The sequence below is a fragment of the Penaeus chinensis genome, chromosome 7, assembly GCF_019202785.1.
Source record: "Penaeus chinensis breed Huanghai No. 1 chromosome 7, ASM1920278v2, whole genome shotgun sequence".
Lineage (NCBI taxonomy): Eukaryota > Metazoa > Arthropoda > Malacostraca > Decapoda > Penaeidae > Penaeus > Penaeus chinensis.
The window spans coordinates 11,993,969-12,008,968 of NC_061825.1; the positions used below are offsets into that span (position 1 = coordinate 11,993,969).

Below are 15,000 nucleotides of genomic sequence, written 5' to 3' on the forward strand. Positions count from 1 at the left end.
TAGGATCATACGATGATATAATAAAATTAATTACAATCAAAGTAACATTAGTATTATGACAGATTTAGTTCTCAAAATCTTACAGACCTCGTAGGTAGGTTGAGGAGCATAACCGTAAGCTGGCTGAGACGGAGCAGAGGCAGCAAACGCCACGAGGGCGAGGGCAACGACAGCCTAGGAGAAATATATATATTACGATTTTTTTCACATAAACATACCATGGTTACCCAGAACACGACACCATTATTTATACTGAAACTATCGCTTATCAAGAATCAGAATTAGCTAGGTTTCTAATCTTTCTCACCTTAGTGAACATGTTGGAGGTAGAGACGAATTGTGATGCTCGAGTTATCAAGCGAGCCCCTTTTATACCGTAGTCCACGAGTCTAGTAGCCACGCCCCTTCATTACGTTCGACCCTTACCTTGAATTATGTCCATCATCTTCCTTTTCATAAATTCTACGATCTCTAAAATATTATTGACACTGTACTAAACTTTTGATGCGCTATGCATATGTAATTAGTTGTTTTATATGAAATAAACTTCAAAAATCATTGTGAAATAATAATGTAACTTATTGTACATACAAAATAACACGTTTGTTGCATTACTGGCTCTGCTGCCTCCCTTCAAAAAGAGCATTTTGATATAAGAGATAGTCTTATAATGTTCATTTCTATAATTCTCAAACGTATTTTCACTGCCAAATACCGATTTACAGACAAAAACTTTGTTAGATTCAGTGTAAAGTGTAGGATATCATTTTAACGTATCCGTCGGATTACGCTATGATATATGGTATCCGTACATACACACACACACATATACATATATATACATATATATCACAAATGCACATTAGTATGTACGCATATATGTAATATATTATATATGTATATGTGTGTGTGTGTGTGAATATGTATATACATGCACATACATACACAAGTGCATTCTCTATATACACACACGCATACATATATATGTGTGTGTGTTTATGTACACACACACGCACACACATGTATGTACACATATGCAGACACGCACATATATGTATGTATATATGTACACATTTACACACACATATATATGTGTTTGTACGTCTGTGTGTATATTTACGTACACATATACGTACATACATATACACACGCACACATATATAAACAAACCCACATATATATAAACACATGTATACATGTAAATATATATACACATACATATATATATATATACATGTAGATATTTGAATGTGCATATATATAGATATAGATATATACATTCATATATATAGTATATAATAATAATAATATTAGTGTTTCACATCCTTCAACGTCATATGTTGTGCATTTGGTACGATATACATGGAATAAGCATATATGCATGCATTTATTTATATGTATCTGCATGTATACATATACACATATACATATACAAACACACATACATATATATGTTTTATGTTACAATATAAGATGCAGAATATTGAACTACTGACGACCCTACTTTTGTCCCAATAACATATCATAAATTTTGAAAGTATACACACACCTATGTACATCTATGTGAGAGAGAGACCGGTTATGTTACCCCACGTGATCCATAACGAGATGAGATCAGGGTAGGCGATGACTGGAAAATCATCTTCAAGGCGATGGTCAAAAGTAGGGGGAAAGCTTGCCTTTTCTTTATATGCATATATGTGTATACATGTGTACGGTGTGTATAGCGTCGCAACTCAGTTGTAGCGCATTTCTACTTTGCAATTCTAGATTTTTCTTTTAGCATTATCAAGTGATTTGCTGCAAGCGCTATAATGCATTTATCCCAGGACTGCTACTCAAGCAACTTTGTGTTTGTCTGATATCTATGAAGAGATATAGTTTAACCTGTATATTTGAAATAATTATTTTAAATCATATATGCGACGCTGAGGTTAATTCATGTTTATGTCAGTGGCTACTTCTGTCATTTTTCGATTAAGAAGAATGCATTCTCTAGTACTTCTAAACCTATAAGATATCATAGAGGTAATCTGAGTAGTATGTAGATTTGCAAACATATTTTATATTTTACGTTAACACAGGGAAAGAAAAGATGTTATTAGAATTTCAGTTTAATAAATATTTATAAATGTTTATTTAATCGAAGTTCATTTAGGCGTAGGCTGGGGTGGTCTCGTAGGTAGGAGCAGGCTCGTAGGTAGGGACAGGCTTGTAGGCAGGTGCAGCATGGTAAGTGGGTGCGGGCTTGTAAGCAGGAGCGGGCTTGTAAGCAGGGGCAGGCTTGTAGGCAGGAGCAGGATGGTACTCAGGGTACTGGGCCTCTCCCTCGTAGCTAACCTCAGCAACGTAGCCGGAGTCGCCGTTGACAGTGTAAGCGACCTTCTGCAGACGACCGTCGGGAAGGAGAACGTAGTAGGAACCCTGAGTGTCATAGCCATCACGAGCTTCCTGGTGACCGAAGTCATTGCCGGAGTAGTCGTCCTTCACTGCATAGTTAAAGTCATACTTAGCAGGGACCTGGAAAAGTTTCACAAAGTTAGGATCATACGATGATATAATAAAATTAATTACAATCAAAGTAACATTAGTATTATGACAGATTTGATTCTCAAAATCTTACATACCTCGTAGGTAGGTTGAGGAGCATAACCGTAAGCTGGCTGAGACGGAGCAGAGGCAGCAAACGCCACGAGGGCGAGGGCAACGACAGCCTAGGAAAAATATATATATTACGATTTTTTTCACATAAACATACCATGGTTACCCAGAACACGACACCATTATTTATACTGAAACTATCGCTTATCAAGAATCAGAATTAGCTAGGTTTCTAATTCTTCTCACCTTAGTGAACATGATGGAGGTAGAGACGAATTGTGATGCTCGAGTTCTCAAGCGAGCCCCTTTTATACCGTAGTCCACGAGTCTAGTAGCCACGCCCCTTCATTACGTTCGACCCTTACCTTGAATTATGTCCATCATCTTCCTTTTCATAAATTCTGCGATCTCTAAAATATAATTGACACTGTACCAACGTTTAGATGCGCTATGCTTATGTAATTAGTTGTTTTATATGAAATAAACTTCAAAAATCATTGTGAAGTAATAATGTAACTTATTGTACATACAAAATAACACGTTTGTTGCATTACTGGCTCTGCTGCCTCCCTTCAAAAAGAGCAATTTGATATAAGAGATAGTCTTATAATGTTCATTTCTAAAATTCTCAAACGTATTTTCACTGCCAAATACCGATTTACAGACAAAAACTTTGTTAGCTTCAGTGTAAAGTGTAGGATATCAATTTAACGTATCCGTCGGATTACGCTATGATATATGGTATCCGTACATACACACACACACATATACATATATATATACATATATATCGCAAATGCACATTAGTATGTACGCATATATGTAATATATTATATATATGTATATATATGTGTGTTTGTGTATGTGAATATGTATATACATGCACATACACACACAAGTGCATTCTCTATATACACACACGCATACATATATATGTGTGTGTGTTTATGTACACACACACGCACACACATGTATATAAACATATGCATACACACACATATATGTATGTATATATGTACACATTTACACACACATATATATGTGTGTGTGTACGTCTGTGTGTATATTTATGTACACATATACGAACATACATATACACACGCACACATATATAAACAAACCCACATATATATAAACACATGTATACATGTAAATATATATACACATACATATATATACATGTAGATATTTGAATGTGCATATATATACATGTAGATATTTGAATGTGCATATATATAGATATAGATATATACATTCATATATATAGTATTTAATAATAATATTAGTGTTTCACATCCTTCAACGTCATATGTTGTGCATTTGGTACGATATACATGAAATAAGCATATATGCATGCATTTAATTATATGTATCTGCATGTAAACATATACACATATACATATACAAACACACATACATATATATGTTTTATGTTACAATATAAGATGCAGATTATTGAACTACTGACGACCCTACTTTTGTCCCAATAACACATCATAAATTTTGAAAGTATACACACACCTATGTACATCTATGTGAGAGAGAGACCGGTTATGTTACCCCACATGATCCATAACGAGATGAGATCAGGGTAGGCGATGACTGGAAAATCATCTTCAAGGCGATGGTCAAAAGTAGGGGGAAAGCTTGCCTTTTCTTTATATGCATATATGTGTATACATGTGTACGGTGTGTATAGCGTCGCAACTCAGTTGTAGCGCATTTCTACTTTGCAATTCTAGATTTTTCTTTTAGCATTATCAAGTGATTTGCTGCAAGCGCTATAATGCATTTATCCCAGGACTGCTACTCAAGCAACTTTGTGTTTGTCTTATATCTATGAAGAGATATAGTTTAACCTGTATATTTGAAATAATTATTTTAAATCATATATGCGACGCTGAGGTTAATTCATGTTTATGTCAGTGGCTACTTCTGTCATTTTTCGATTAAGAAGAATGCATTCTCTAGTACTTCTGAACGTATAAGATATCATAGAGGTAATCTGAGTAATATGTAGATTTGCAAACATATTTTTCGTTAACACGGGGAAAGAAAAGATGTTATTAGAATTTCAGTTTAATAAATATTTATAAATGTTTATTTAATCGAAGTTCATTTAGGCGTAGGCTGGGGTGGTCTCGTAGGTAGGAGCAGGCTCGTAGGTAGGGACAGGCTTGTAGGCAGGTGCAGCATGGTAAGTGGGTGCGGGCTTGTAAGCAGGAGCGGGCTTGTAAGCAGGGGCGGGCTTGTAGGCAGGAGCAGGATGGTACTCAGGGTACTGGGCCTCGCCTTCGTAGCTAACCTCAGCAACGTAGCCGGAGTCGCCGTTGACAGTGTAGGTGACCTTCTGCAGACGACCGTCGGGGAGAAGAACGTAGTAGGAACCCTGAGTGTCATAGCCATCACGACCCTCCTGGTGACCGAAGTCATTGCCGGAGTAGTCGTCCTTCACTGCATAGTTGAAGTCATACTTGGCAGGGACCTGGAAAAGTTTCACAAAATTAGGATCATACAATGATAGAATAAATTGAATTACAATCAAAGTAACATTAGTATTATGACAGATTTGATTCTCAAAATCTTACAGACCTCGTAGGTAGGTTGAGGAGCATAACCGTAAGCTGGCTGAGACGGAGCAGAGGCAGCAAACGCCACGAGGGCGAGGGCAACGACAGTCTAGAAGGAATATGTATATTACGATTTGTTCACATAAACATACCATGGTTACCCAGAACACGACACCATTATTTATACTGAAACTATCGCTTATCAAGAATCAGAATTAGCTAGGTTTCTAATCCTTCTCACCTTAGTGAACATGTTGGAGGTAGAGACGAATTGTGATGCTCGAGTTATCAAGCGAGCCCCTTTTATACCGTAGTCCACGAGTCTAGTAGCCACGCCCCTTCATTACGTTCGACCCTTACCTTGAATTATGTCCATCATCTTCCTTTTCATAAATTCTGCGATCTCTAAAATATACTTGACACTGTACCAACGTTTAGATGCACTATGCATATGTAATTAGTTGTTTTATATGAAATAAACTTCAAAAAGCATTGTGAAGTTCGAAATAATGTAACTTATTGTACATACAAAATAACACGTTTGTTGCATTACTGGCTCTGCTGTCTTCCTTCAAAAATAGCATTTTGATATAATGTTTATTTTCATAATTATTAAACGTATTTTCACTGCCAAATACCGATTTACAGACAAACACTTTATTACATTCAGTGTAAAGTGTAAGACCTCAATTTATTGTATCCGTCCGATTACGATATATGATATATGGTATCCGTACATACACACACACATATACATATATATCACAAATGCACATTAGTATGTACGCATATATATAATATATTATATATATATATATATATATGTGTGTGTGTGTGTGTGTGTGTGTGAATATTTATATACATGTACATACAAAACAAGTGCATTCTCTATTTAAACACACGCATACATATATATATATGCCCACATTTACATACACATGTATCTATGTGTGTAAGTCTGTGTGTGTATTTATGTACACATATACGTACATACATATACACACGCACACATATATAAACAAACCCACATATATATAAAAACATGTTTACAGGTGTATATATACACATACATATATATATATATATATATATATATATATATATATACATGTAGTTATTTGAATGTGCATATATATAGATAGATATAGATATAGATATATACATACATATATATAGTATATAATAATAATACAATTGTATCACATCCTTCAACGTCATATGTTGTGCATTTGGTACGGTATACATGAAATAAGCATATAGGCATGCATTTATTTACATTATCTCCATGTATACATATACAAACACACATACATATATGCTTTATATGTTACAATATAAAATTTAAATTATTGAACTACTTTTGTCCCAATAACATGTCATAATTTTTATGTACAAATATGTGTGAGAGAGAGAGAAACCGGTTCCCGTTACCCCACGTGGTCGATAACGAGATGAGATCAGGGTAGGCGGTGACTGGGAAAGCGTCTTCAAGGTTTTCAACCTCCCCCACCATACCTATCACCTATCCCCCCCCCCCCTGCTTTGCTCCGATCCTTCTATCCCTCTCGTCCCCTTATCCGCACCTCTTCCTGTCCCCTCGCATTTTCTCTTCTCTCTCTACTTCCACGGTAGCTTTTCCCTCTTCTCGTTTTCCTTGCTTGCTCTGCCTTTTATCTCTATCCCTATTCTATCCTGCCTCCATCTTATCCCTATCCTGCCCTGTATCCTGCCGCATTTCCCCTCGTACCCCTCTTATTCGCACCTTCTTCTTGTTCCTTCGCTTTTCACTTCCTTTTGCTTCTACGCTAATTTCCCCCTTTTCCATTCCTTTCTCCCGTTTGTCCTACCTTCTACCTTTAATCCTACCCTCTCCTGCTCCCATCCTAACCCTATCCTACCCAGCATCCTGCCGAAATCCTTAGGGTGAGTCGAGCACAGCCGGACCACTTCCCTCTGCCAGCCTCATTTTTACGCTTTTTATTTCTGTACCACGCCTGCTCTTCGTTTTACATGCGATTTACTTTTATTTACACCCCTTTTTGTACATTTTAAAATAAACTTTGAGATCCTTCGTTATCCGTGTATAGATTACAATTCTGATGATGTGCGGATAATAGACATCCACATCTGCTGCGACTACATCTTTTTTCACGTTTTTTTTAAATCTCTTGTATTTTAAGCTCCGCTTTATTTTTTAATGTTTTCTTTTTACTTATTCACCCTTTTTTATTTCTCTTTTACGGCGAGAAAAAGTTACTTATTTAAATATTTTAATAAATTAATGGCAGCAGATTCTTTTGCGTATTTTTTTACCATAATTATATATTTTTTTTATGATTTCTTTTTAACTTTTTATTGTTTTTGTGATTGGTTTTATCTTTTTGTATATTGTCTTTTATTATAACAATTTTTACTTATTGTTTTATTCTATTTGTGTGCTACGCTGATGTCCGCGGGGGTTAATATAACCCCCATGTTCATGTTAAATAAACGAAGTGGATACTCTGACTGTGCTTTGACTACCCTTTGGATTTACCTGTCTGGATTTTACACTGTGGATGCCGAAACAAGGTTGTATTGCCCCTTTTACTTACCCAGTTGTATTTATGCTGGACGTACTATTTTATTATTTTACATATACTGTGAACCATGTGTGCTCCTCTGACTTTTACTTTTTACATTCTCTGAATTTTACTTACTTTTATCTTGTCCTTTTACTTGTTACTTTTATTCATGCTCATACCTTTTACTCGTCTTTTACTCGTCTTATACTTGAGCTTTCACTTCTTCCCTCATATTACCTTTTACTTGTTTTGTCTTTTTTTCTTCTGGTGTAGTTTTATTCATTCTTAAGCCCCTCTGGCGTATTTTTATTCATTCTTAAGTCCTTCTGGCAATTGTCTTTTACGTATTAATTTGTTTTGCTTTGGTGCTTTCTGCACGTTTCATTTTGTTCATTTTAGATTTTGTATTTTTATCATGCATCTTCGTATTGGTCACGCTCCTGGTAGGCCTGCATCTCCGGGGATAATTAGCTTGTGAGGTCGTGTGGGTTCTGAGCCTTCAGCTCGGTCCCCTTACCCTCTTTTTCGAGGAACGAACGGGGCCCCCTCATTTTCTTTGGCCCCTAAGCCTAAAGCCTCCCGCCTCACGGGTGGCTTCTTATGGGTTCCTCTCTCACATAACCTTACAGTTCAAAATTAGGAGGAATGCGTGCCTTTCCTTTATATGCATTTGTGTATACATGTGTACTGTGTGTATAGCGTCGCAGCTCAGTTGTAGCGCAATTCTACTTTGCAATTCTAGATTTTTCTTTCTTTTAGCATTATAAAGTGATTTGCTGCAAGCGCTATAATGCCTTTATCCCAGGACTGCTACTCATTTAAGCAACTTCGTGTTTGTTTTGTATCTATGAAGAAATATAGTTTAACCTGTCTATATGAAATAATTATTTTAAATCATATATGGGAGGCTGATTTTAAATCATATATGGGAGGCTGATTTTAATTCATATTTATGTCAGTGGCTACTTCTGTCCTTTTTCGTTTAAGAAGAATGCATTCTCTAGTACTTCTAAACGTATAAGATATCATAGAGGTAATCTGAGTAATATGTAGATTTGCAAACATATTTTATATTTTACGTTAACACGGGGAAAGAAAATATGTTATTCGAATTTCAGTTTAATAAATACTCATAAATGTTTATTTAATCGAAGTTCATTTAGGCGTAAGCTGGGGTGGTCTCATAGGTAGGAGCAGGCTCATATGTAGGTGCAGGCTTGTAAGGAGCTGGCTTGTAGGCAGGTGCGGGCTGGTAAGAAGGAGCAGGCTTGTAGGCAGGGGCAGGCTTGTAGGCAGGAGCAGGCTTGTATTCGGGGTACTGAGCCTCACCCTCGTAGCTGACCTCAGCCACGTAACCGGAGTCGCCGTTGACAGTGTAGGCGACCTTCTGCAGACGACCGTCGGGAAGCAGGACATAGTAGGAACCCTGGGTGTCGTAACCGTCACGGCCCTCCTGGTGACCGAAGTCATTGCCGGAGTAGTCGTCCTTCACGGCATAATTGAAGTCGTACTTGGCTGGGACCTGGGAAAGTTCACGAAGTTAGGATCATAGATCATATGTTAACACGTTATTACTGTAACAATGCTAATACCAAAATAAATCTAAATTTCAAGAATTCACAAACCTCGTAGGTAGGCTGAGGAGCGTAGCCGTAAGCTGGTTGAGATGGTGCAGAGACAGCAACGGCCACGAGGGCGAGGGCAACGACAGCCTAGGAAATATATATTATATCACTAGTTCCTTATTATGCACACTAACAAATCATGAATATAAAACTATTGCATCACTTTTCATTGTAAATCTGAATTAAGAGACTTGGTTTTCTCACCTTTGTGAACATGATGAAGGAAGACGAAGTGTGATGCTCCGGTTATCAAGCGAGTCCCTTTTATACCGCAGTCCACGAGTCAGAGAGCAGACACGCCCTTTTCCTTCCTTTCCTCCATGTGACCTTTACCTCGAATTATAACAATTATCTCCCTTTCTATAACTGACCATACCGTCATAAGGAATTCTTCATTGTGGAATAGCGTAGGTACACAATACATATAATCAATAGATTTTAGGACGTTAAATTGCACTAAAATAGTCAAAAGGTTCGAGGCAAATGTTGAAGACAATTATATTGTAAAACAAACAAACAAATAAACAAACTAACTAACAAAGAATGTAGTAAGCTGTCTCTACACGGTTGGTTCAAATACCGGTCTAACTATTCACAATTCAACCAATATTACTATAAACTAAAATTTTATAATTCAGACTTTTTAGCCACTTTTGAGAAGCTCTGCTTTTGAAATATTATTAATCACACACGTATACACGCATACATATATAGGCAGATATTTTAAAGACAAAAAGCTGTTAAACGTACACTTAGGTAACATCTTTTTTTCAGCATAAACAAATATGAAAGCGTGGATAAGCCAACACAGCAATGTATTCATTTCAAAAGCCCCAACTTGAATATCGCCTAAATATATCTGTAGACGCATACAACAATGAAACTTTTGAATCGTAAAATTTTCCGGTTCCATATTTAAAACTATGGTCAACTATGATGCAGAATATGATAATGAAGTCAACTTACATCCAAGGCTTCATAGTGGAAATTGACGGTAGGGTTACAGAATTTCTTTATATCTCAAGGTTTATTGTTTTCATAAAAAAAATATACATATTTCAAATAAGAGAGGTATACTGAATGCAGATCGTCCATAAGATCGTAGAATTATAGACTAGACTGCAGCTTAAATTAGGAGAATATGGCGCAAAAAATATAACTTGAGGTTATTTTTATACATATAAGTAGATATATGTATACACAATATATATATAAACACATGTAAACACGCATCCTTTTCATGCAAAAATAACCAGTATATTGAAAGTAAAGAAAATGTACACTACCATTGTAACTAATTTTCGTGTATTGCACTTGAGGAATTTAAAATTCCATGCTACCTAAGATAAAATATATATTTACCCTTGCAATAGGGAAAAACATATGTTCTTATGATTCATCAATTTTTAGAATTAATTTTCTTTATGACTTTTGCTGTAAAATAGGTCCATCATTATTTTTTATGTGAAATTCTACTCACAAGAAATCGTAGTCAGATCAAGTTCGAGATGGAATTTCCTCTCAATTTATCGTGATATATTTTCATGGTCACTTACTGTTACTTCAACACGTTACCCCGTATGTCTGTAGCATGATCTATAGTATGGGGCCATATCGTACAAGATATCCAAAGATTCCCCAAACGATTGATGTTCTGGTAAAAGTTGCAGTTGTATAATCATATAACCATAGATAAGTCTCTTTATCTTAACACAATTAGTGCTTTCTTATATAAGTTATCAGTTATATGAAGTTGATAAGAGATCATACCGAAAGAAGTCAATCCATATATATATATATATATGTATGTATATACTTATCTCTCTATATATATATCTATATGTGTGTATGTGTGTGTGTTTGTGTATGTACGTGTATGTGTGTATATGTATATATATATGTGTATATATAAATATACATATACATGTCTGCGTGGGGATATGGGTTATTATATGCATACATAATCGAACGCACACACTTACCCACCCACACACAAATGTATGTATGTATTTATATACATATATGTATGCATATTCATACATACGTATTTCTATAAATGTGTGGTATATACAATCATATCTAAATGTAAATCCATGTGAGAGTACCGTGTGTTCCCATGGATACATAACCTAGATAGTCATGATACTACCTCAATATTCATTAAGGTTACAGTCTGATACAAATTACTATTACTGGATTTTTCGTTTGATAAATATTCATCATAAATATATCCAATTTTGTTTCACCTAGGTATATGTAGGGGCAGGCTTATAGGCAGGCTTGTAAGCAGTAGCAGAATGGTACTCAGGGTACTGGGCTTCATCCACGTAGCCTGAGTCGCCGTTAACAGTGTAGGCGACCTTCTGCAGATGGCCGTCGGGAAGGAGAACGTAGTAGGAACCCTGAGTGTCATAGCCGTTACGGGTTTCTTGATGATCGAAGTTATTGTTGGTGTAGTCGTCTTTTGCAGCGTAGTTGAAGCCATATTGAACAGGAGCCTAAAATAAAATACAAAAAATAATTGTGTGGCACTTTTTTTCAAAGATTATTATAATGTACTATAAATACAAAGCAAAATGCATTCATCACTTGTCCACAGATAATTATTATCATATACGAACAACACTTACGCCATAAGTTGCTGGAAGAGCATATCTGTAGTAGGGCTGTGAAGGAGAAGCCAAAGTGACGGCCACAAGGCCGAGAGCGACGGCGGTCTGAAAGTAGACACGAAAAAAAAATAGCATATAAAAATAACGAAATGAAAACTGGGCATAATTCCAAAAGAAAAGCAGTTTCAGAACCTTAACACAGTTCATATACCTTAGTGAATTTGATGAAGGTGAAGAATGTGATACGCAAAACTCCGGCTAACTACTTTTTTTATACTTTGTGTTTCGCCCAGCCACTCCCATCTGCCACGCCCCTTTCTACCCTCTAACCCCTTTCACCTTGGGAGGAGCGAAAGCAAGTAGTTCATTGTAATTACGTACATCCGAAGTGTACGTAATTAGCATATGGACCGATGTAAATTAGTGCAGTTATTTTGTTCGTCACCTGTGTCACTTTTGGGTCATCGATAAATAAAGAGAAGGAAACTAGCAAACTGTATACATCATATACTGTGGTGCTTTATCGGTGATATGTAAAAAGTCATTACAAACACCTAAATCATATATATTTTATTTTAATAATTAAAAACTCTTAACATCATGCCTACTTATTTTCCAATGTTTGTATATCGCAATCTCTTTCCCCCCTCTCTGTATACACGCGAACACACACACACACACACACTCACACACACACACACACACACACACACACACACACACACACACACACACACACACACACACGTGTATATATATGTGTGTATATATATACATATTCAGTATACACAGACACACACGTGTGTGTATTCCTGAGCCGATTTCAAATGCAATTTTATGCCCTCTATTATTCATGAATCGTAAATATTTTCGTATAAAAATACGCATATATGTATCCATTGCAGGCTTCCTTGTGGAAGAAGCTGTTGACAACATAGGCGACCTGTAAGCGACCGTCGGGTAGCAGGGCGTAGTAGGAACCCTTGGTGTTATAACCATTACGGAGCTCCTGATGACCGAAGTAATTCCTTGATTGGTTCTTAACTGTGTAGTTGAAGTCGCGCACGTACACACATACACACATACATCATATGGTATATGTGTACACAGATACAATGCCAATTAAGTATATGTAAACAAAAAATAATAATCGTTCACTGGAAAATTTAAGAGAGATGAATAAATATGAACGACAATTAATAAATTCTAACATTTAAGGAATGAGTAATGCGTTTTAATTAATATTTCTATTTGAAATTTGATTTATTATGAAGAAGGAATAAAAAGAGAAAAAGAAAACTTATTGAACATAAATAGAAGATCGATCGAGATGAAGCAGACGTCGAGCCGTTGCCTTTTATATTGCGTGACTTGTAAACACTGCTCCGCCTCCCCTTCACAATCCAGCCGACCTTTACCTGAGAGACCATGAATGAATTTGCGACCTTGTATTTCATCGAACCCTATGCCTAATCCAATTTTGTGAAAGGTCATCGAAAAAAGACAAGACAACGACAGTACACCGATACTAGAGATAAACAGAAAAAAAATATCCACAAAACAAAGCATGCATATACATGGCACGCCTTTTTATATCCATCGATTGTGCATGTCACACTGTTAAACTATTTGCAATATATGAGCATATATCCATCAGTAACTGTCCATATATAGGTGTGTGTATATACACACACACATATGTGTATATACATAGGCATATACGCACATACATACCTATATGCATACACACACACACACACACACACACACACACGCACCACACACGCACACACACGCACACACACGCACATTCACGCACACACACACACACGCACACAGACACGCACACACACACACACACACACACACATATACAGGTATACATACACATATATATATGTATATCTCTATACATACACACATACATATATATATGTATATCTGTATACATATATATATATATTTGTATATATATGTGTGTGTGTGTGTGTATGTGTGTGTATTTGTCTGTCGGTGCGCTTGTTTGTGTGTCTATCTGCAGATATATACATAGAAACACGTGATTTTGCTTTCATGGAATGAATATTTTACAGTCCACTTCACCCATACTTCGAGCAAGCGTAAGTTGCTTACGTTCGCCAGGGGAAGAAAAAAGGAGGGGCTGGGGATAAGGACAAGTTCGATATGCGAAGCTGAGCCTGTGTCTACTGATGCCGACTCGATCAACGGTGTTAAATAGACGAGCTTAGTCTTTACCCACCAACCCAACCCAACTACAGCAGTGACCTCCAGACAGTAATCTAAATTTCTTGTGCCTGAGCGAGACGCGAACCGCTGAACTATCGACTTGTTACCACTGTACTAGCCTGAAGACTAGGACCTGGAGGGGAGGGGGGAGGGGTATCCGTGAGCATAAAAAACAACTACCCCTTGATTTACTAAAACAGGGGCAGCTTCTTAAGTGATAACAACACATGGCAGGTGGAAAAAGAAGAAAGAAAGGCGTCTCCTCTCAAACTGACCTGGATCTATAATATTTAACTAACTAAAAATACACCTTCCAACCCTCCACACAGCGATGAGAAACCAAAGGAAACCACCACGCAAGGGGTCTCGCCCACCTTCTTTACTTCTCATTGTTTTTTTGTTTGTTTGTTGTTTTTTGTTTTGTTTTTTTTCAGGTCGCTAGCTACCCTCAGCTTCTCTTCCCCTCCTTACTCTAAGGAATCCTCCTCCTCCTATTTTAGTTCAACAATTTTACACTTTATTGCTGTTGTGGGCCGAAGAATCACACTCGATCTGTCTTCATTAACATGTTCATTGTGGTACGAATGACGTGTCGTCATTATTCGTGACAATCCCTTGGTGCATTCAGGATCATTTCTATCTACTTTTCTAACTATATATATATACATATATGTCTGTATGCTTGTTACATATGCACATAAACATATACAAACTTACACACATTCGTTCATATACATATACATTATAGACTTTGCACCGCGCACACTCACGCACGAATAAA

General features: G+C 36.6%; 3 protein-coding genes across 3 annotated transcripts; all 3 read right to left on the reverse strand.

The window, feature by feature from the left end:
• Positions 1-2,101: 2,101 nt before the first annotated feature.
• Positions 2,102-5,434, reverse strand: LOC125026869 (adhesive plaque matrix protein-like). Its single transcript, XM_047615466.1, has 7 exons — positions 5,413-5,434; positions 5,194-5,280; positions 4,727-5,086; positions 2,967-3,028; positions 2,848-2,929; positions 2,628-2,714; positions 2,102-2,520 (listed from the first exon to the last, which is right to left on the reverse strand). The coding sequence occupies exons 1-7, from the start codon at positions 5,422-5,424 to the stop codon at positions 2,155-2,157; spliced, it is 1,056 nt and encodes a 351-aa protein (XP_047471422.1). The 5' UTR covers positions 5,425-5,434; the 3' UTR covers positions 2,102-2,154.
• A 3,424-nt stretch (positions 5,435-8,858) lies between these two features.
• LOC125027579 (cuticle protein 7-like) lies at positions 8,859-9,585 on the reverse strand. Its single transcript, XM_047616681.1, has 3 exons — positions 9,565-9,585; positions 9,361-9,447; positions 8,859-9,257 (listed from the first exon to the last, which is right to left on the reverse strand). Exons 1-3 carry the CDS (start codon positions 9,574-9,576, stop codon positions 8,895-8,897), a joined length of 462 nt encoding a protein of 153 aa, XP_047472637.1. The 5' UTR covers positions 9,577-9,585; the 3' UTR covers positions 8,859-8,894.
• Positions 9,586-11,606: 2,021 nt separating this feature from the next.
• LOC125026870 (cuticle protein 21-like) lies at positions 11,607-13,429 on the reverse strand. The gene is made up of 4 exons (XM_047615467.1): positions 13,391-13,429; positions 12,880-12,981; positions 11,991-12,077; positions 11,607-11,858 (listed from the first exon to the last, which is right to left on the reverse strand). Exons 1-4 carry the CDS (start codon positions 13,427-13,429, stop codon positions 11,607-11,609), a joined length of 480 nt encoding a protein of 159 aa, XP_047471423.1.
• Between the last annotated feature and the right edge of the window lie 1,571 nt (positions 13,430-15,000).

What these genes read in the sequence shown, in the direction of transcription:
- LOC125026869 (XM_047615466.1), bottom strand. An exon ending in CCTCCATCATGTTCACTAAG is followed by an intron (nt 2,715 to 2,847) that starts GTGAGAAGAATT and finishes TATTTTTCCTAG; the next exon opens with GCTGTCGTTGCCCTCGCCCT. An exon ending in CTCCTCAACCTACCTACGAG is followed by an intron (nt 2,521 to 2,627) that starts GTATGTAAGATT and finishes AAACTTTTCCAG; the next exon opens with GTCCCTGCTAAGTATGACTT.
- LOC125026870 (XM_047615467.1), bottom strand. Translation starts at nt 13,429, where the DNA reads ATGAAATACAAGGTCGCAAATTCATTCATGGTCTCTCAG. An exon ending in ATTCATTCATGGTCTCTCAG is followed by an intron (nt 12,982 to 13,390) that starts GTAAAGGTCGGC and finishes TTCGGTCATCAG; the next exon opens with GAGCTCCGTAATGGTTATAA. An exon ending in ACAGCTTCTTCCACAAGGAA is followed by an intron (nt 12,078 to 12,879) that starts GCCTGCAATGGA and finishes GTCTACTTTCAG; the next exon opens with ACCGCCGTCGCTCTCGGCCT.
- LOC125027579 (XM_047616681.1), bottom strand. An exon ending in CTCCTCAGCCTACCTACGAG is followed by an intron (nt 9,258 to 9,360) that starts GTTTGTGAATTC and finishes GAACTTTCCCAG; the next exon opens with GTCCCAGCCAAGTACGACTT.